General features: G+C 44.9%; 1 protein-coding gene across 1 annotated transcript in view; it reads right to left on the bottom strand.

Annotated features, from left to right (window-relative positions):
• Nucleotides 1-7,396: 7,396 nt before the first annotated feature.
• The window catches only part of LOC149333470 (uncharacterized), a 42,005-nt gene continuing 28,227 nt past the window's right edge, over nucleotides 7,397-21,174 (bottom strand). Inside the window, exon 6 of the mRNA XM_089557727.1 lies at nucleotides 7,397-7,552. Coding sequence (XP_089413853.1) covers nucleotides 7,397-7,552 — 156 coding nt within the window. The remainder of the gene's footprint in view (nucleotides 7,553-21,174) is intronic.

Genomic DNA, 21,174 nt, shown 5'->3' with positions numbered 1-21,174 from the left:
AGCTTTTTGAGACTCTAGCCTCGAGGACTTTTGCAGGGCTGCCTCCCATTCCTCTCGGGAAGGGGAAGGGTTTGACAGACGGGACGGATTCGCCTTACAGGCCCAAACCATCTGGAAGTTATCGGACACTTCCACACAGTGAGGGCAGCTCCTATCAATTTTGGAGTCAAAATGTTTCGTTATTGAAGGACACAACAAAGTGTTAGTCTGCAGGCGCATCAGAGTTCGCTCATCGGCTTTACTGAGGCCCTTAGCAGGGACAAGAAAAAACCGACACCGTTTGCATTAGTATTCCCGAATTTCCCTGCACCGCAGAAGCGGTTGCCTAATCTCTCAGTCGGAGGAGCCTAGATGAGGTGCCCGGTGGGTATGCGCTCGGGCGGCCGCCTCCGCAGCTTCGTTACCTCTTAGGTCATGACGGCACGTAGTCCAAACTATGGTTTTCGGTGAAGGGCCCGATTCCCATACTCCCAGCTTGAGAATATAGTAAGCTAAAGGTGATACTTCGCCAGCCAGGTAGTATTCATAGGCTCGACGCGAATCTGTGATGATTGCCTTCGAATTCGGATGCGAGGCGGCAATCCCAATGGCTACCTTCTCGTTCTGCTCTGAATTTGGAGCTCGATATGACAGGCCCTATAAAATCCAATGAGCGATGGCCTGACATGTCAATATAGTATATACCCTGGTTGGATCCGTGTTGATGTTTGGTGGCCCGACCGCGCGCCTCTCCTCTGCTTTCGTGTGTCTGCGTGTCCATGTTGCGCGGGAGTGGAAGGACCCAAAGCTTGTGACGCCATAGCTCTGGAAACCGGCACATTCATCAGGAGGGCACTTGTGTTGGTTGGGCAGGCGGTATAGCAGGCGGCGCCCGGATGCCGTCGACGGGAGTCGCGTATACTGTTTCACGAGGTGGGCTTCCCTTAACTCCTGGTAGCGTGTTCGCCAAATGCAGCCGGTACAGCCAGCGATGACAGCGCCGCCCACCGGCAGGTAGCAGCCACATTAAGGCTCGTTATAAATATTCATTCAGAACGACGGCTTGACATCGCCGCTATGGAGCAGTCAAGCCGTCGTTCTGAATGACTGCTCCATAGCGGCGATGTCGGATGTTCTTCCATGCAATAAAGAAAAAAAAAAAAGCCGCTATGGAGCAGTGGATTAGAGGCACGTGTTGCGTATGGAAGGTCGGCCGTTCGACTCCGCTCTCTGTACTTTAATTTTATTGTTTTTTTAATTTCATTTTTTTTCCATTTTTTCCTTTTAGGTCGCAAATCGTGATGCTTAGTGGCATATAACGCCGTTTAAGAGGATTTATTATCCCTTTTAGGTAAGCCGTTGTGACAATCTTCAGTCACCGTGATCAATTCACCGTGGTTTCAAGCCTTGTGGCTGTACAGGCTGCAGTTGGCGAATACGCCTCCTGGTAGAGGCCGAGCACCCCCAACGCACACAACGTAGCGTTCGACCTGGCCACCGGGAAGTACAATGCTCGCTATGAAGCCTTTATAATGATGGTGTCGTTTTGTGCCTCATATTGTTTTGTAGTACGACGACAGAGAACGAAGTAGAGGATCCTGCTGCTCACCAATGCATTGGTGAGCCGAAGAACGTAGCTGCCCAGTAAACCACCGCGTTTGTTTGAAACCCGATGAATCATGCGTCCGAGCTGTTCGCCTAAGGGGCTTGAGTTTCGGAACAGTGGATTCCGAGCTGATCCTGTTATAGATGAACAGACCGAGAATGTGGAGCTCTTCAACCTCTGTGGCTGGACCACCCGTCAGAGAGATCTGCAAACTCGTGTTGTCTTAGGATTCGCTTCAACGTGCACAAGTCTCATTTTCGCGGGAGTATATTGGGGACCACCGCCGATAGCTTAGCTATCGACTACGCTGGCGGCCCGCTGGAGGCGGTCCTCTATTTCCCAAAGGTTCCCTTCCGTAGACAAAATTCTGAAATCATCCGCGCAGTGTGGGTAACGGATGGTTCCAATCGGGCCAATTTGTGCGGAAGCTGCATAGTGGCAATATTGAAAATAAGCGGTGACAAGACCGCCCTTTGTTGTGTACGCCATGTACCCATTGTGTATGGTCCTTATTCGTTGTCCTCGGTCTTGAGGACGGCCTGACGCTTCGAGACAGTCTGACGCATAGGCGAATTCATTGTGCCCAAAATCGCTGGTACTCCAGTTGGCCAGGATGCTGCCAAGGGACGATATCAAAAGTCCCCTTAAGATCGAGGGCAAGGGTGGCCTTGTGGCTGCTGGTCGCATTATGCCGTGGTGTAATTAGAGGAGGATGACCTGCGCAGACATACGCGGTCAGAACCCAGTCATATTATGAGCAAAAGGGTCCTTAGAATACTTGTGTGGAGAGTGGCGATCCCTAAGCATCGTCGCCACAATCTTGTCCACACACGAGGCGAGTGAGATGTGCTACAGGTTAGCGGTATTCACTGTATTCGCCAGCTTGGGAAAGAAAGTGACCAAGAAGGTGTTCCCGTCGGGAGGGAGTGGCCGCCCCTCCCAATTCTGGCTGATGAACTCTAGCAGGCCGAGGGAGGCCGTGTCGGGGATATTCACCACCAGTTTGGCTGTTATGCGATCCACGCCCGGAGCCATACCTCGCCGCATTTAAGCTAAGGCCGACTTAAGGTCGTGTAATTCAAAAGGGGGCAGTAATGTCTGGATTCCGCTTTCTCCCATACTCGTACTCAGGCCGAACCGGATCCTCTGTGCAGCAGAAATACGTATAGCGCAGGGTGTCCGCGGATTGAGCCGTCGTACATTGGTACCCGTGCAAAGCCCGCCGGAGCTGCCGTTGTGGCACGCCTTTCATTTGAACAGGGTAGATGAGACTGCGAAATTGGCACCATGTCCCTTAAAAGCTCATGTAACGAGCGGCTGGTTTACACTTTTCTATCCAGTTTGAATCGGCGAGCAGGGCAGAACACGCCTCAGCCTTCTCCGTGAAGACGATATGCGAGTCTTAAGCCTGCGTTTAAGCTTTTCCTTCTCTCAGTGTTTGGTAAGACTCCGGCGCCCTTCCCACAAGTGCAGGAGCTGATTGTCCACGGCAGGATCTCTTCGTTTGTCTGAGCTGTCTTGACGTGTTGTCTCTGTATTGTGTCCATCTCCTTTTCCCACTAAGCATATCCGCCGGAAAAAAGAACGAGTGGTTTTTCCTGCATTCGAAACTTATGGCAATCGTTCAATTTGGCCTGGTCCTATTTTTTCCGGGTTGCTTTCGCCAGAAGAGTGATCTAGAGAAGGCAGTGATCGCTACCTAGCGTCACCGAGGTTTTTGCAGATGGCGCCTTTTGTGTTCCCAACGAGAGGTCAGGACATGTGCCTCGCATAACCGAGTTGTGCGCACGTTTGGCACAAGCCGGATTCGGCAGCAACGTTAGACGAACTTTGGAGATGAGCTCCACCAGCCCGCCAAAGTTAAGCAAAAAACCAAAATAAAGTTCTACAGTCTCGCAAGAGAACATCACTTTACAATAGATGGGGAGGTGCTGGAAGTAGTAAGGGAATACGTCGACTCAGGTCAGGTAGTGGCCGGTGATCCGGATCATGAGAGGGAAATAACTAGAAGAATAAGAAGGGCGTCGAGTGCATATGGCAGGTTTTCTCAGATCATGAATGGCAGTTTACCGATATCTCTCAAGAGAAAAGTATACAACAGCCGTATCTTACCAGTGCTCTGCTATAAGGCAAAAACGTGGAAGCTAACGAAAAGAATTCAGCTTAAGAACAACGCAGCGAGATATGGAAACAAGAATCGTAGGTGTAACGTTAAGAGACCAGAAGCGGGCAGAGTAGGTACGAGAACAAACGCGGATTAATGGTACCCTAGTTGAAATAAAAGAAAGAAATGGGCTTGGGCAGAGAATTAATGAGAAGGCAAGATAACCGCTGGTCCTTAAGGGTAACGGAGTGGATAATAAGAGAAGGCAAGCGCAGCAGGAGACAGCAGAAAGTTAGGTGGGCGGCTACGATTAAGAAGTTTGCGGGGATATCATGGCCGCAGCTGGCAAAGCGCATTGTTAATTGGAGAGACATGAAAGAGGCCTTTGCCCTGCAGTGAGCGTAGCCAAGCTGATGGTGAGGGTAGAGATTATCTTTTAGAAAATAATCGCTTGTTGACGGTCTCCTCGGTGCTGATAATGGAGTCACTTGAGTCTAATAACAAGCGGTGTTACTGAGTCTTTTCTCCAGTAATGAGAATAGATTAAACTAAGTGCAGGTCGCTGCACCTGTTCCATTTGGGTCGCAAGTGTTGCAATCTTTTGAACACAGTCCCGGAATGCACATTCTATTTTTTGAGCGCACCAACCACTTATATGCGGTCAGTAGGCATCGTATGTATGCCGTAAAACATGACTTATATTTTTGAACTGAATTAGAATATCAAGCAAAGTGTTTCAAGCTGACAGCTATATCAGGCGCCTGATAAGAGGAGACATGCGGCCGAAAATTATCACTGGATTTTTAGAAAACACCATCAAGGCTGTATGAGAGCTGTATAAACGTCATATCACTACCAAAAAAAGTTGTGTGGTGCAACAAACTCACACAGCTTGTCATACAAATGTCCCAGTTATCCCAGAAATCATACATAGTTATTACCCAAACCTCATTCATTTTTGAAAAGTCATACATGGGTCAATCAGATATCAGAGAATCTCTTTCAAATTGTATCAGATTTGTAAAACGAAGTCTTTATGAGGTTATTACGTCTTAGAAGTTTTCGCAAAAGACATTTCACAACAGCACAGTTGCTCTAATACTATTTTTCTTTGGGAACAAAAAATGGCTTTGAAACAGAACGTTCTAATAATTGAGAGGAAGAATTTATACATTTCTTTCCCTTTCTGATTTTGTGTAATGTTAAGGGTTCTTCAAAAATTTTGCGAGGTGTCAGGCCTTTATCCTGTCATCATCATCATCAACATTTAGAATGCGGTTAAAGGCCCCTAGTAGGGCATTAGAAAAGGGGGGGGGGGTGTGGAGTATCCCACAAAATATCAAGAAAGTAGATGCAAAAACGGAAGCATTAATCAATCCAAAACACTTAGTTCAAAGCTACAGAAATGAAGAAGGTGCTGTCATGAGAAGGAAGAGGTAGCATCATGTTGTAGTGCGATATCACGCATTAGTGTTCTTTAATTTGAATGGGTTAAAATTCGATGATAGAATGCTCGGAAAGCTGATTCCACTCTTCTATGCCTGCTGGTAAAAGTGATTTCTAAAGCCTTTAGTTGACTGAATTGTAAATCAACGGTTGTAGCTGTGTTTTATTATAGCACCGGATTTATTCATTGTTTTCTCTGAAATTCACAGCCAACAACCCACTCTATTTTTCCCTGTTCACTCAACAGAGAACCGAGTTTCTCTCCTGCGTGCGGAACATGGATAACTTCAATCTGCGACACGTTAAGGGGTCCCACTATATCGAACGCGCCTGCAAGGAACTATCCGAGAAAAAAAACGACTGTAGCTGCGGCACGTCACGAGCTATCCGGTGGTGTCAATCGCGCTCGGTCTTGTGAAACGATCTGAAGTTGCTAGATCCATTGAAAAAGCAGCTCCTGCGATCCAGAAGAGCGCCAGGATATCACTACCAAGCCTCATTGTCTAATATAAGCTGTTGGCATTCTCTCAAGTTTACTGCTTCAATATCGTTTTTCATTTTACTTTCCACGCTGCCTAAAAAAATTCGCTGCCTAAAAAAATTTCTCAAGTATCATGTCATCGAGAACAAGAAAACCTTAAACACAAGAAGTCTAAGGCGTCGCTCATATTAGGCACATGCGAACTCTGGTATTGGCCAAATTGTATTGGTTTGTCAAGTGCACCCCAACTTTGAAACTTCGGTCCCTTGACTTCTCCAATCTGAAGAGGATGCATGGCATCCTCGACAGTTTCCGCGAATTTTGAAGCCTCCCAGATCATATGTTTCCCTTTGAAGGGCAGAGCACCCGTTTTCCATCAGCGCTTTTGGGGCTTTGCGTGCCAGCGAATTCCCCTCCATGCTGAAGATCGTAGCCCTTAAGCACCGTTTCTGGGATGACAGTCGTGGGCGTTTTAATCGGCCCCGGGAAGCTGAGTAGCACAGAGGAGATTGAAAGCACGGAAAGAGCGACGAGGGAAGAGGGGGAGGGGATAGAACGAGCGAGAAAAGGGACGAAGAAAGAACGGGAGAAACGAGACGAAGAAAGCGGAAGAGGAGGGTATTGCAGGAGTAAGTGACACCGTTGCCATTTTACCCTTTTATTGGTCCTGTAAGAAAAAATTAAAAACAACAAAAAATAGAGGGGGAGCCCGGATATACTCCTTGTGCGGCGGTAGATAAAAAATGTACAGCCTTTGTGAAAAGTTTGTAGCCCAGGGGGTTTTCTTTTGAGCCACACTGTGTCGTTCTTTATGGATCTCTTGCGCTCCAAATTTCCTGGACATGAGACGATTTCTGGTACTGCCTCCTGCAATAAGTAGGACTTCCATGAATGCTCCTGGAGTCTCATTATAAAGCTTAGAAGTGAACCCCCTGGGCTCTAAACTTTTGACAAAGACTGTACCCCCCTAGTTTACGCCCAGCAGCAAGCCCAGAGAAAGTGCAGCCGCCAGTCGGCAGTGCGTGTTCCTCCTGCGGCCGCCTATGGTTCACCTCACTCAACAACTGCGCTGAGATTTCGCGTTTCTCGAGTACCGTAATCATCGGCATTTTTTTTTTCACTTCGTGGTAATGCACTTAAATCCTCTGACAGATTTCTGTGCTTCATGCACCACAACGCTCATCTGTCGTTAGAAGCCTTGAAAGTCCCTTACGGCGCAGAACGTAAAACTGACGAGAGAGAAAGCCTGTGATTTCTGACACGTACTGCGAGAGGCAAACAGTTTGACACTCAGTGTGAGTCTTTTCGCCGCTGGCGAGGCTGTATAAGGAATCGGTAAAGAAGCTTCTGTGTTTTCGTCATAGCTGGTGGGAATCGCTGTCGATATTTGTGGTCGAGAAAAATTTTGGTCGCGAAATGAATACCATTTTTACACAAATCTCAGCAAACGTTGCAGGTAATTTCAGCTCTATATTCGCTGTCATGTTCGGCTTAAGGTCCGTCATGCACCCGCGCTGAGGAGTGCTTCAGTTTACCGGTAATGGGAGCTAAAAGCATGTGATGCGCAAACGCGGCCTGCAAGATATGTGTGCTGCGCTTTCCTAAATAACGCACCAGTTTGACTTCTGCGTCTTGCACGCAGTGTTGTGTTTTTTTGTGCCTCTGTGGTGCTTTTCTCCCGCTAAGACGCCATAACATCTTTGTTAGGTAGGTAGGTATTCAGTATCACTCAAACAGAACATTTCTGCTCTAGAACTTCCTGGTCGCTCTTGAATACAACTCACGGCGTGGTGTTCCCAGCGAGCGTGTAGACCATGTTATACTCGGCGGTGGTGCCATCCTGGGATAACGAGGTTCTCTCGTACAACTGGCAGTGCGCCGGTGCCCTGAAGCCATTGCCGGCATTGAGCGTGAACAAGGAGAAATCTGAGAGTACCTACAAGAATATCAAAGTATAATTGTTGGCGATCATGGCATGTAAACACATCTCAACATATAGAGTCAGAATTATGAACATCATGAGTGTAACTAGTAAATATTTTCGCCTGGAACTTATTTCATCTCGTGACTTCAAGACATTCATTTTCATGTTAACTGTTCAAGGTGAAGTTAAAGGCATATAAAGATTCTTAGTTGGCGTTTCCTTTTTGTCCACCCTTCAGGAAATGTGCAGCCGAAGCAGCAATCAAGCCAACTTGAAACGAACATGAAGACCACGGCGCGGATAGCATTCTCTATATCCGACGCTCGTAGCAAGTAGACATCTCATATTTCAATAAAAAAATCAGATAAAACAACGTGGCGCTTATTTCTTATTTAATCCCCTAGAAACCACTGCTTTAGCGTAACGTTTTTTTACTCCACTCTACTCTGTCCACTTGAGCACCTCGGCGCGGTGACATTCTCTTAGCGAAAATTCACTTCCTTGTGATCTCGTGTGTTTCTGACAGCTTCATCTGTACTTCCTTGCTCCATGCAGCTACAAAAGTAGCACAGCGCACGTGCCACAGAATGCATCACATGCATGGCATCTTCGCGCTGCTTGTGTATGATGGCTCTGTAAAAAGCAACGAGCGCACTGGGCAGGCGACGCATATCAGGCCTAGGAAACTCCTATACACATCACTGCCCAGCGAAGACAGACGCCAGGGGTAATTCTTCCCATAGCGGCAGGATTGAAGGTAACTGGGTGGTTTAGTTGTTTGGCTTATGGGGTTTAACGTCCAGAAGCGACTCAGGCTATGAGGGACGCCGTAGTGAAGGAAATTTCGACCGCCTGGGTTCTTTAGCGTGCACTGACATCTCACAGCACACGGGCCTCTAGAATTTCGCCTCCATCGAAACTTGACCTCCGCAGCCGGGATCGAACCCGCGTCTTTCGGATCAGCAGCCGAGCGCCACCGCTGCGGCCTGAAGGTAACAGGAGCGTAGTATCGTGGTCATGTCAACGACATTCAGCAGAAAAAAGTGACCTCCCTGAGAGTTTCTACCTACTGCCGGAGAAAATAGAGTAGCTTCGTACTCCGGTGCCTTAGACAGTTTGGCCGGCTCCGCTGCCTAGCGGTGCGTGCGTGCGTAGGTATCATTCAGTATCAAGGATCAATTGTCTTTCGGTCTTAGTGTTCACCAAAAATTTTGAAACCAGAACAAACCGGAATTTTCTACCCCTCACTCGTACCCCATGACCGGTATGACCAGCAGTGCTTTAAAACGTCTCAAATTTCTGCCGTTAGTTTATCCACAACTTTGCGAACTAGACAGTCTTTCGACAGTGCGCCCGTCTCGCGCCCACCGGGGTTGCGCCCAGTGTGTAGTTGGCTACAAAAGCCATACCATTCATTAATCAAGTAAACCATTATTGATATATAAACCACAAATTCGTTAGGAAAAAGTAGCTCTCTATAAAGCACCAAGTTCGTTTTCTCGTGCACTGTGGTGTCCGTTGGACGTGTTCAAGGATAAGAAATCAGTGACCTTTTCTGTGCTGAAATGAGTCATTAGCTAGTGTGAAAAGAACAAGCGCCACTGGATGTACTGAGAGCTTTAAGGAACAACCAAAATCCTAAACGCACCTGCTCTGTGTTGCATGGCACATGTCTCATAGCATGAGAGGACGCGAGAGGGCAGCAGCAGTATGGCAAAAAAAAAAGCTCAACGCCCATTCACTGGAAGTTTTTTGCAGCGTAGGTTGGCCTAAACATATAACGCAGGTTAGGCCAGTTGTCCGAAGAAGACCGTTACAGTATCCGTCACGAGAACAAAGCTGCATGCCCAAGAAAAAAAAATAGTACAACTATGCTTACTGGCTTAGCGCAATAATGAGCGAGTTCCACGCGCCAAGTCACCATCTATCGTCGTCGCAACACAAACAGCGTCAAAACCACCGCTAGCTTTGTGGTCTTGCACGTTCAGCTCAGTTATCAATGCGCTTGCGACTTTCCCGTCGGAATGGGCGCAAACTCCCGCTGGCATGGCGAATCTAAGAGCTTCCCACGGCCCCACACTTTTAGCGAACATCTCTCGTAGTCCCCTCTGCTTCACAGCTAGCTAGCGCGGCCCTGAATTCCACATCTACTCCTTGCGGCCATCGCGAGTCTCATGCGAATCCTGCGGCTGCAGTTACGTTATACGTTCAAAGACACCGTCTGGCGATTACCCTCTCCGCCTCCTGAAACCACAGAGCCGAAAACTGTCTCTCCCCTGCCTCGTTAACGACAGAGCCGCCGCAGCATTGCAAAACAGCGGCTCCTCTTCTTTTCCTCCTTTCAAATCCACCTTCCTGCTTAATCCCAAGGAGGGATTAAGTGCCTTCCTTTCCTCCACATCCTCCTAGCTACGCCAGCTGCGGCAGGACATGATTTCCTTCTCGCCTTCCGTGACCCGATCTGCTCTGGCAGCACCAGCGCAACCGGCGGTCTTCACCCCTGAATTTCGCACACCTCTCTGCACAGACGAGAGCGATAAGAATTACGCTTAACGCGTACACGGCTGTCGATGTGCTCCCTAAATTGCTTGCGCAAATCTAGTAAAGCTTTGACTAAAAAAAAACTGAACATATACCTGCTGCACACTTCACTCACTTCAGATTTGGCAGCATTGTTGTAGCTACGGCAAGAACTGTAGAGTATTTAAAATGATTGCCCAAGCAAGGCATTTGCAAAATGCCTACATATATTATCGTAGTTATTACATGCTGAATTTAGGAAAGGAATTTTGGCGCTACGCACGAGATTAGAGGAAAAAGTACAAATTCCCCGTTGGAGCGAACGTTTTTAAATTTTTCTTGAAAGAAAAAACTTGGCTGGGGCTTAGCTTATGTTAAGCATGGATATCTCGAAGCGAGAAGCTGCGGTGATCAGCGATAAACACTCACTTGCCGCGACCGTCAAACGATGACGCATAGCGCGAGGCAGCGTGCGCCTGTTCTATGGGCAAGCGCGCCTTATATACCCCTCCTTTCAAATGTGCATTGCGCACGGCTGCGGCGAAAGGTCAAACGGTGGCGAGGAGAAGCGGTGGCGCACATGCGCAGTAGCCTGCGCCGTGCGTGACGTCACTCGTGCTCCGACATACGCCGGCTCACACGAAGCGCGGTGTTGACTAGCGTAGTGAAGCTTTGCGCTTCAAAAATAATTTTGCCAATACAAATTTAAACTGCTTATTCTTAAAGTGAAGCAAATATGAGAGCAAAGCGGAAGAGGTAATCATAAAGAAATAAAACTGATATAGGAAAATATTTCTGTTAGAAAAGAATTTTTCACATACTTCTGGGCAAATTCTTGGGGCTTTCACAACTGACAAGCCGCATTTACAGTTAACCCACTTGTAAGTGTCTCTTGAGAAGATCATGACTACTTCACCGCATTTCCACTCCTCTATTTTTCAGCACTTGCAGTTTGCCGTCATTGCTTTGGGCACGCACAAAAATACCTGGTTCGAATGACCGGGCTCAGTTTTAAACAGATACACGTATCGGCACTTGTCATGTGATATTTAAGGACGCAAAACACAGTAATAAACCCTGAACATTGAAATTATGCTGAAATCGGGGGGGGGGGAATTTGCACCTTCATAATGGTACGCACTTGTGCCGAAATTCTATTTCACCACTCGCTAGGGCATTCTATATACTTGACTACGCGAATTTATAGATAAATGTTCAGGTGTTATTTATATACTGCTTTAAAACTCTTTTTTTAATCTCCGCATTTTTCACTTCCAAAGCAGATTACACCAGTCCCGAAGTTCCTACCTGCATGGCGTTGCAGTCCTCAGGATCATGCTGACAGTCTTGTGCAAGGGTGCTAAGAACAATTCTCATTGACGAGAGGGTCAGCACCGGAATCAGCAGGAGTTTGAAAAGCTTGGCCGAAATCATTCCGAAGGCTTAATAAGAGAGACGAAGAAGTGATGGGTGCTTTCTGAAAAAAAAAAATGATTTCTGCACCAATAGCAATCGCCAAATCAAATTTTGAAACATTGCGAATATAAGCAACCGGATCCCAAGATAGTCGTTCTCTAGAAAGGAATGTTCATCCCGGTTATGTGGCAAACATATATTCGAATAGTGAATTTTAACAGTTCACTTAAGCGCTGACACAACTGATACCGCATGCAAAATTTAAAGCTAAAATCAACGGAAAAAGGCTGTACCTGTGTTTTGACAAGCTCTTTAAAAACCACCGGAGTGCCTTTACTGTAGTGTCGACTACTTCGGTTGCAGGGAAATAGAATCCTTTTTGAAGCGGCAATGGTAACACACACCACAGAGTCACTTTTCTACTCGCTGGGGGTTTATCAAGGTCGCTTTGAGGAACGCAAGCGCCCTCTATATGAGCAAAATCAGGCACTTTATACTGCCAGTCCGCCTATTCATTCATTGTAGCTGACTTGTTTGAGATTGATTTTTGTTTTACCGTGTGGCTATCCACAACGAAGAGAAAAATAGGAAACACAGGAACGGCTGTGCGATTGTGCTGTACTTTTCCGAAAAGCCTGGCTTCGTTTCCCTCAGCTGTTCATTTTTATGTCTGCACATGCCCCGTTATCTACTGAATCTAGCTTAGCAGTGCTGTTCGAGAAAATGGCGGGTATTACTGGATATCGTTGGGCTTAGTGGCATTTGGAGGACAGAAGAATCACGTATTGTATTAAAGGAAGGGCACGAACTGCGCTGTCAAGGGTTAGTGGACCGTTAAGAGCTGCGTGTAGGATTATTGATCAATGAGGATGCAGGTGGCAACACAGGGAATCTCGGACGCAGTACCAAGTGGTAGTAGCTGCCGTAATACAGGTTAATAAGAGGCACATAATGAACGCTTTACAGGTGTAAGCACCTACATCCAGTCTTGATGACGTGAGAGCCGAAGGGATTGTTAGAACGTGAAAGTACGAATGAATTTAAAAGAACGCAGCACGCTGTAGTCATGGGTAACATCAGAGCCAAAAGGTAACAAGAAACATGCAAGCCACCTTGCGCTGGGAGACTGTGCAACAGCTTCAAAGCTAACAAAGTTAAGTTCTTGGCACGCAATGGTTAACTGATCATGAGCATCTTCTTGTGTGAATGTGAGAACGGGAAGTGGTCTTGATAGGCACTGCACTGCAAAAAAAAATAACATAAAAGAAGTCAAATTTGTGCGCGTCCTGGCATAATAAAGAATGTACAAAGGTTCGGCAAGGTCAGATCGATTAACTGTAAGACTGGAAGGTCTGGAATAAGCGTAAATTGGAAAACTTAAGATAACGTACCGGGGAGGAACAAGCCCATCAATCCATTATCTGTATGGATGAACTGAATTGTCAAGAATTCAGTTTGGCATGAGACCACAGGATGCCTTTAAAGAAATACCTGGATGTTATTGTTCTGATGCGATTAATCTCTTACATATGATTAGAGGGTGGGCAATACAAAGGCGGAGGATAGTGTAGCTGCACACGATACCACTTCCATCACTTGCAATGCATAAATGCCGCAATAAAAACAGCATTGTTTTAAAGGCGCTCACCCTATAGATGCGATAGAGGTGGCTGAGAGTCGAAGGTTCTCAATAAGCGGAAGATAAACAAAACAGTGATTTTTTTTTATGTAAAGCATCAAATAGTCTTCTTAAAATTTTGGTTGCCTAACAACGGTCAAGAGGAGCTTATTCATTAGCAAATATCACATATACACCCCGAGAAAGATAGAGAGCATTGTTGTAGACAATATGGGTGAAAAAGCTAAAATATCCGGTGAATTGAGAACAGATCTACAGTGTACCCTCTAGGATTCTAATGATGAAGCCAGTTGTATGAAAAAAGTGTACACTGAAACCGGTAAGCCTTAAAATGAAAGCAAGTAGAGAAAACTGGTGGTGATGTTCAATGAACTGCCGATTTGGTGGAGGTCGGTGGAGACATTACCCTAGCCAGAGTTTCCGCCCTACATACACGTGCCTCACGACCATAACAGTAGAGCAGTCATGAAATAAAGGTTTGATGATCTTTATTCATGGGAGGTGGGAAGTCAAGGATTTCAAAACTGCAGACCGATCAGCTTACGATCCGTAGTTGACGAAATACGAAGTTAATCTCTAATCCATAATAGCAACCTTATAATTCCGGCTAACTGGGAACCAGCCTGATTTCAAAACGTCTTCATGTAACCTTCGAAGATAAGGAGCAATTATTACTAAGCCTCAACAGTCTTTCAGGCATTGCGTAAGCGGGTTGTAGAAGAGCCACATTTAGGTTTACTCGTAGAAATCTATAGGGGTTGCGTAGCGATTATGTTTATTTAGAGGGAAACTGATAAATTATACGCCAAGAAAGGTATCATGGAAAGAAATAAGATGTACTAGTTTTGACCAGCTGTTAACTGGACCTATTCCAAAACTAGCTTGATAATGTGTGTGAACTCTGTTATGAGTTCATATGAACCTTCAATCTGCTCATGACTTTGATCAGCAACTGAGAGGTCAAATTGCACAGCACGATCGAGGACATTAAATCAATGCCTAATTGCGTAAATAGAATAAATTTTAAGCAATCTAAGTAATGTTCAATAGAGTCGGGAGGGACCAACAGCGTATTGGAATAGTGAAGGAATGCAGTGCTCATGGCAGCTAATAACTGGAGCTGCGGACCATACGAGTTAATGACTAAGCGCATTATAACACGGTGGAGTGTATTTCAAATGAAATCTCTGATAATCAGCAACTGCAGCAATGCCAATGAAAGGAAAGTATATAGATGCTGTTTCTTACCGGTACTGTTCTATTATTGAACATGAGCACTGAACATGAACACTAAAGAATACTAACTTAAATTAAGGAGAGCCCAGCCAGCTAGAGAGAGCAAAGTTACAGGTGTAGCACAAAGATGAAGAAAGCAGAATGGGTAAATGAACAAGTGCCAGTTCGTGACATCCGAAAGGAAGTAACAAAGTGAATTGGTCATAAACAAGGCATGTAATACAAAATAGTTATCCGCTGGTAGTATTAGGGTGCATAGCATGGCCGCGTGGGTGGATGAGATTTAAAATTTTGAAAGTAGTACATGTCTGGAGTCAGCAGAGAACAGGGTTCCAGAGTAATGAGTGATGCCTCTGTCCTCTAGTGGGCTTAGTTAGGGAGTTGATTATGACACTGTTACATATGAAAACAATAACAGCGCAGCGTGAGCAATAACAGTTGCCACCACTTTATGACCTTAGTATCTCAGATTGGCTCCGTCAGTGAATTTTTGGTCTGTTCTCAAGTATCAAAACTTCTTACGTTTCTGAACGACAGATGCGAAATGGTTTGTAGTGAAAAAGAAGAAAGTAACTTGCTCTCGCATGAAGACAAAGCACTAACCTGAGCTGTACGAGGTCAACAGAAAAAATTAGGCGATTGTGGAGCATTGATATATATATATATATATATATATATATATATATATATATATATATATATATATATATATATTCCTTTGGGAGGAATGCACTTCTGTGTGGTATGGTGTTCACCGTAAACTCTGCCAAGCTGTGTGTGGTGTGCCACGAAATACATGTGAAAGCCGGATATCAAAGCCATATGGAGTGCCTGGCTTTGCAGACAAAAAAAGAAAAGGAATAATCACGGCAACTGAAGTGAAATAATTGTTATGTGAGCCATCGCACGTGACACAAAATCAGTGTCATAAGCTGAGCACGTATTACCAAAAATGAATTGATCAGTGATCCCTTTCACAAATCGATCAATCGCTCACGACCCGTTCATTTCACCGCCTTTTGCATAATTTTTTATCGTCATGGGTTGCACCGTTTTGTAACTGCTATCGAGGTTTTAACAGAATGCTTGTATTCACTCCAGCTTTGACGCTTTAAAAACAGATGCAGGCTTAGGCAATGGGAGAGAATGTCTGCGGAAAGTTGAAAGCAACTTTTCCTTGGGCGAAAATTCAGCTCCCAAACAAAAATTTCCCTTGTTGATCGTAGAATGTCCGCTCACCCGTAGTTTTCATTAGTGCCTATCCTTCCAGCACCGTTCAAAAATAACTTCGAGCTACCAAGATAACGTGCCAGAAAAGTCCTAGCAACGAACGAACTTATGAGAAGACGAGGGCACTAAGGATCCTTCGAGACGATCTATAGCGACCGTTCCAGGGATAAAATATCTTATATATAGAGCAAAATAGTTGCATATGAGCGAAAATAAAGAAAATGTGTAAAACAAAAAGCATAGAGAGCTTGGGTGCCTTTTCCGGCAATTCAACAAGTATCGCTCTGACTACAGAACATATGTAACGGCCAATAACAAAAAATATTGCATGAATGCAGGCATCAGCTTCAGACGGCCCGCATATAGACGCTTGTCGCGAACTACATCCACTCATTGGTGTCTAGGTGGCGCCGCTTAGATGCAATTTCTCAACCGGGAAGCAATTGGTATAATTCTCTGAGCTAGTGATTGATATTCTGCATTAAAAGTGATTACAACATTTTTCAGCTTGCTTTCCCCAGTTGGCATGAATAAATGTTTCCTGCTAGCATAATCTTCTACTGCCGAAAAAAAAAACGAGACGCAGGATACTGTAACGGCCCGGCAAGCCCTGCACAGCGATTTTCCTCAGGTTTGTTTCAACTATAAACATGTTATAGCACTTGAGCCCAAACACGATAAGCCTCATTGGGGAGCCTAAAATCGCGCTGAACACTACAGGCGCAGTTATCGGGTGAGCTTTCGGCCTTCTACGTGCCTTATCCCGTGACATCGTTAAGTAAGACTGTACTTGTCAGAAATGTTCGAAAGCATTGAATTGAGTGCACAGTTAGGTTCTCTAGGGAGCCTTAATCGTCCAGTTTGTGTTTCTGTACCGTAGTGATGATTTAGAAGGAAGGGACGACGGCTAGAGTCGCTTTTAGATGCATTTGACAGCGTCAACTTCCTTTCGAAGTATTTCTGAAACCCTTTTTTAAGCTTTAAGCGCGTTTTAAGGTCATTGATCACAGGATTGTGCGTGATTTCTGGCTTTTATGAGTGCACTGCACAATGGCTAACGTTCACTCCGCCGGAAAAGCTGCTCCTATTCCTGCAATGAACATTTCGATGGAGCCACGCAGGAACAGGATGCGTTCAGTAAAAACTGGTCTCCACCTGAAGCAGCTCTCTCATAAGGAGGAGGGGGAGGGTAAGGAAGGTTGGGAGGTTGATCGAAATAATAAACGTTTGATACCCTGCACTAGAGGAAAGGGGTAAGTTGATAAAAAGATGAAGAAAAGGTAGTAACAGGAAAATGAAGCCAGTCTGCAAAATCAGAAAGCGTGCGATTAAGTACCATTCTACCGTGTAGGCGCGAAGTCCTCAAAAAGCTGTGCAGTGTCTGGGATGCCTTCACAGCTGACCATGGCCGCGGCCAGTGGTCGATAATCTTCATTTCCGTCAGTGGGCGTAGATCTAGACGCTGTAGCGCACGACAGATGGACGCACACATGGGGAAGAAACTGGTCCCTGTAATGCTCAGCTTGCCTTATCTGCGTAAGCACATAAGTAGCCTACTTGCACTCTGTAGACGGCGGTTCCGGAATAAAGGTCCAGCTAGGCTTTCTGTTCCCAGGCGTCTGCCGTAGACCGTCTCGGGCGTTTAATATTGTGCACGATTTCGGCGTGCATGTAGTATTGAACAGTAGTTGATTGATGAACTGATGAACTGGTTGATTGGAGTCAAAGTGTGTTCTGGCTCTAATACCAATTGTCTTAGTTAATGCCTTATAGGCAGGAGACAGTAAGCAGATCGAGCTGTAATTTTTCAAGTCCATGACGTCTCCTTTTCGAGGTTTAAGATAACGTTAGCGTTCTTCCAAGCTTATAGTACTCTCTAGGGCATAAGTCATTCCTTACACAAAGTGGCTGGTTTTTCTAGCACATTTTCCCCTCCGTCCTTCAAAAGATCTGCTGTTACCTGATCCTCACCAGGTGCTTTCCCTCTTGTCATTGCTCCTAAATCTCATAGTTGTCCTGACAGTTGTGCGCATTTTCTTCTTGACAGCTTATATCTAGAATTCCATGGTGCATTGCATTATTTGGTGCGGGATTTATTAGGGAGAACTTTCAGTGATCTAAGATTTTGCCGATGATTGTTGGAAGCCTCTCTCCGCGACCTTGAGGTTGCACGAGAAGACCAACATCGATCTCACAGGCGCCACTGATGGTCTCACCTGAGAAAGCACGGCATTATGGTGAATCGTTTAGCTGATGCACCATTGTTCCAGCAGTCTTACGAGTACTCCCATCGATCAAGGAATGTAAAGTAGATAATTGCCAGTTCCACATATATGGGCAGTAACCCATTGATGCTGTCAAGTCATACCCATGAGGACCTTAAATTTGATTTAACCCATCTTTGTCTGCAGTTTCTTGACCTTGAAAACCAAGCCTAGAACCAAAACCGATCTGAAAACCTAAGTACTTCCATCCTAATTTGCATACCTTCACACTACGACAAATTTTCCACCAATTTGAAGCGCTCCGAGAGCGTCTGATTGAAAATATCTAGCTGCTAGGCACAGTTGTTATTTAGACATTTTATTAGGTGCCCTATCTCCCGTTCTTTGTTCGTTCCATATATATCACCGATGCAGTTTATGAGGCCTCATGACTAAGGATCTTGGTGCTGGGAAAGATTGTTATCGATCTACTTCCATGAGGATTCCAACTTCGAGTTCTGTGTGCTCCACGTCAATTTAAGTACACGTGCCAAAGTGCTGTACGACCCATTGCTGTTTGAATCAGTAGAGAATGCAGTGCACTTTAGATACATAAAGAGTAATAAAAGCCTGAAAACAAATTTACGACAGTCCAGTGAACCGAAAAATCCTCTTTATTTTGCTACCTATAAATATACTACAGTGATTAAAAGAAAATAACTTGAATTTTCTTGCCGCCATGGTGGCTCAGTGATTATGGTGCTCGGCTGCTGACCCGAAAGACGCGGGTTTGATCCCGGCCGCGGCGGTCGAATTTCGATGGAGACGAAATTCTAGAGGCCCGTGTACTGTGCGAGGTCAGTGCACGTTAAAGAACCCCAAGTGGTCGAAATTTCCGGAGCCCTTCACTACGGCGTCCTCATAGCCTGAGTCCATTTAGGACGTTAAACCCCAAAAACCAACCAACCTTGAACTTTCTTATGGACGTCGCCAATTCACTGTTACGCCGATCTAGGTGCTCAGAAAAAGGATTTCATTCTCGTGGGAAAACGATCTTTAGAACTTCTTGTTTGGAGCCGCTTGCATTATCATCTCAAAGCCGCAGGACATTTTTTTTCCTTATTTTAAGGATTCATTATGTCGAGGACCACTCTTACAGTACCCCGAAATAATGTGCACGTGCAGTTTATTTGTGGCAATGACTTTTCCAAGCAGTTTTGAGCAGAACGACTACTCTGTAAAGTACCCGATTAGCTTAAAGCCAATATCTTAACGCAGATAAAACCAAAAGTATCACATTCACTAATAAGAAGCATCCTCTAAGTTTTACATACACACTTGGTGACACACAGGTTAAAAAATATGATCAGGTGAAGTATCTGGGGCTCATCCTAACATCTAACCTGCGTTGGGAGCCCTACATCAAATCCATTTGCTCTAAAGCTGAAGGTAAATTACATTATTTAAGGAGAAAGCTCCGTTACACGCCGGCCCATATTAAACTCAGTGCCTATAAAACTCTTATAAGACCTACCCTAGAATATGCGGATATAGTCTGGAGCCCCCATCAAAAAAGTTTAATCAACAAATTAGAGCGCATCCAAAAACTAGCAGTGAGGTTCGTCTATTCAAAGTATTCACGTCAAACTAGCGCTACCAGTCTAATAGTTCAGTCAAATTTACAAAGCCTGTCACAGAGAAGAATCATTTCAAGATTAAAGTTTTTGTTCCAACTTCTTCACGGTCACTTCAAAATAGCCAATTCACAATACTTACACCCGCCATTCAAACACTCGTCTAGAACAAACCATAGTAAAACACTTCGTCAACCAGTCAGCCGTGTAAATATCCACAGGTACTCCCTGTTTCCAGATGCTATATCATATTGGAATAAATTGCCTGAAGATGCGGTGAAGTGTACGTCCGTGGAACTATTTCTTAATTATATCGAAAAAATTGACTTTTCTGTTTAATTCTCTCCTGGTCTTTTTGTGTTTGGGTCAGAGAACATCTCTGTATTTTTGAATTTTTGTTTTTACTCTGTTTGATCAATGATGCATTGTAAACACTCCTGCATGGGCCCGAAAAGGGCCTGCAGTATGTTCAAATAAATAAAATAAATAAAAATATCTGGTAACTACCTATCAGAGAGCCACTTCCCTCTGGTAGCTTGCGAGTCAGGCACAAAAGACATCCCTGTTATCGCCAAGAAACAGAGTTCTCCAGTAGTTATATGACGATGCGTAAAAGGTAGGTTTCGCAGTAGAATTGGATTTGCGTTCAATTTGTCAATGAACTAGCAGTTTACTCCAGTGTAATTCCTAGGAGTTAAAGACGAAACGATTTTACAAAGCAGCCTCCCACAGTGAGCGGTACCTCACCCGTTTTGTGTAGAAGACGTCAATACAAACATGTAAAGCAAGCGATGAACTGACAGGTGTAGGCAATAACATCAAATACAAAATGAGAAGGAGCTTGATTATTAAAGGTTTCGCTGAAGAAAAACACGAAGGCTATACAGAAACAGAAAAAATAGTCAGCGACTTTTTTAGCGAGCATCCAAAGGTACAGTGCGGTGATATTGAACCTGCCGTTCGCTTGTCCAGCGATGTGCTGATCAAGCTCGACTAATTATAGTTAAATTTCTGAACTGTACGTCTAAACTCGAAGCATTTCAAAATATACATAAATTAAAGAACTCACGTCAACAACAGTTCGCAAAGACGAAGGCTTTTCACAGAAGGTTCCTCATGCACGGAAAAAAAGTGCTAGATTTCGCCAAAGCAAATATCGGAGTGAGTGAGCCTTATTCTGTAAGATTTTATAAGCTTCGCTTGAGAAGTGGTATTTACCGGTATGATTCGGCAACAAACACCGTGAATAAACTTTCTTCCAGCCATACGCCTTCAGAGCATTGGCAGTATACTGCGCAGAACACCAGCCGTAACAAAACGAAAGCAGTCTTCTTCGTCTCGGCGAATTTCCACAGCATATACATGGTTTCGTTTCTAACCGTTTACAGATTTTTGAAAAGAAGGCACTGATAGTATCGTAAATGCCGCCTTCACGGAATGCATGTTCGGCTAGGCGTACACATTTCAAGGAAATACCGGTCAAAGTTAATTAATTACTTAGGCAAATTACGTTAATTATTTTGTAACTTCACTTTATGCAGCATATTGCAACAACAATTTTGGAGAGTGCAATGATTCAAATTAAATACATTTTTCAGCATATCCCTAAGAGCAACAGGTATTAATGCCTCATCGTTGTAAGCATTAGTTGTTGACAGAAATGTCACACTTTTCAATTGGTCGAAATGATCGTGACGTCCCAGAGCGCGAATTTCACACGGGGTCAATTGTACTTTGGCTAGTAACCATGCAACC

Source organism: Amblyomma mixtum, chromosome 8, assembly GCF_055824585.1.
Source record: "Amblyomma mixtum isolate Tamu chromosome 8, ASM5582458v1, whole genome shotgun sequence".
In the NCBI taxonomy this organism is placed as follows: Eukaryota; Metazoa; Arthropoda; class Arachnida; order Ixodida; family Ixodidae; genus Amblyomma; species Amblyomma mixtum.
The sequence above is the reverse complement of the archived record's forward strand: the minus strand, read 5'-3'. Positions and strand labels throughout refer to the sequence as shown.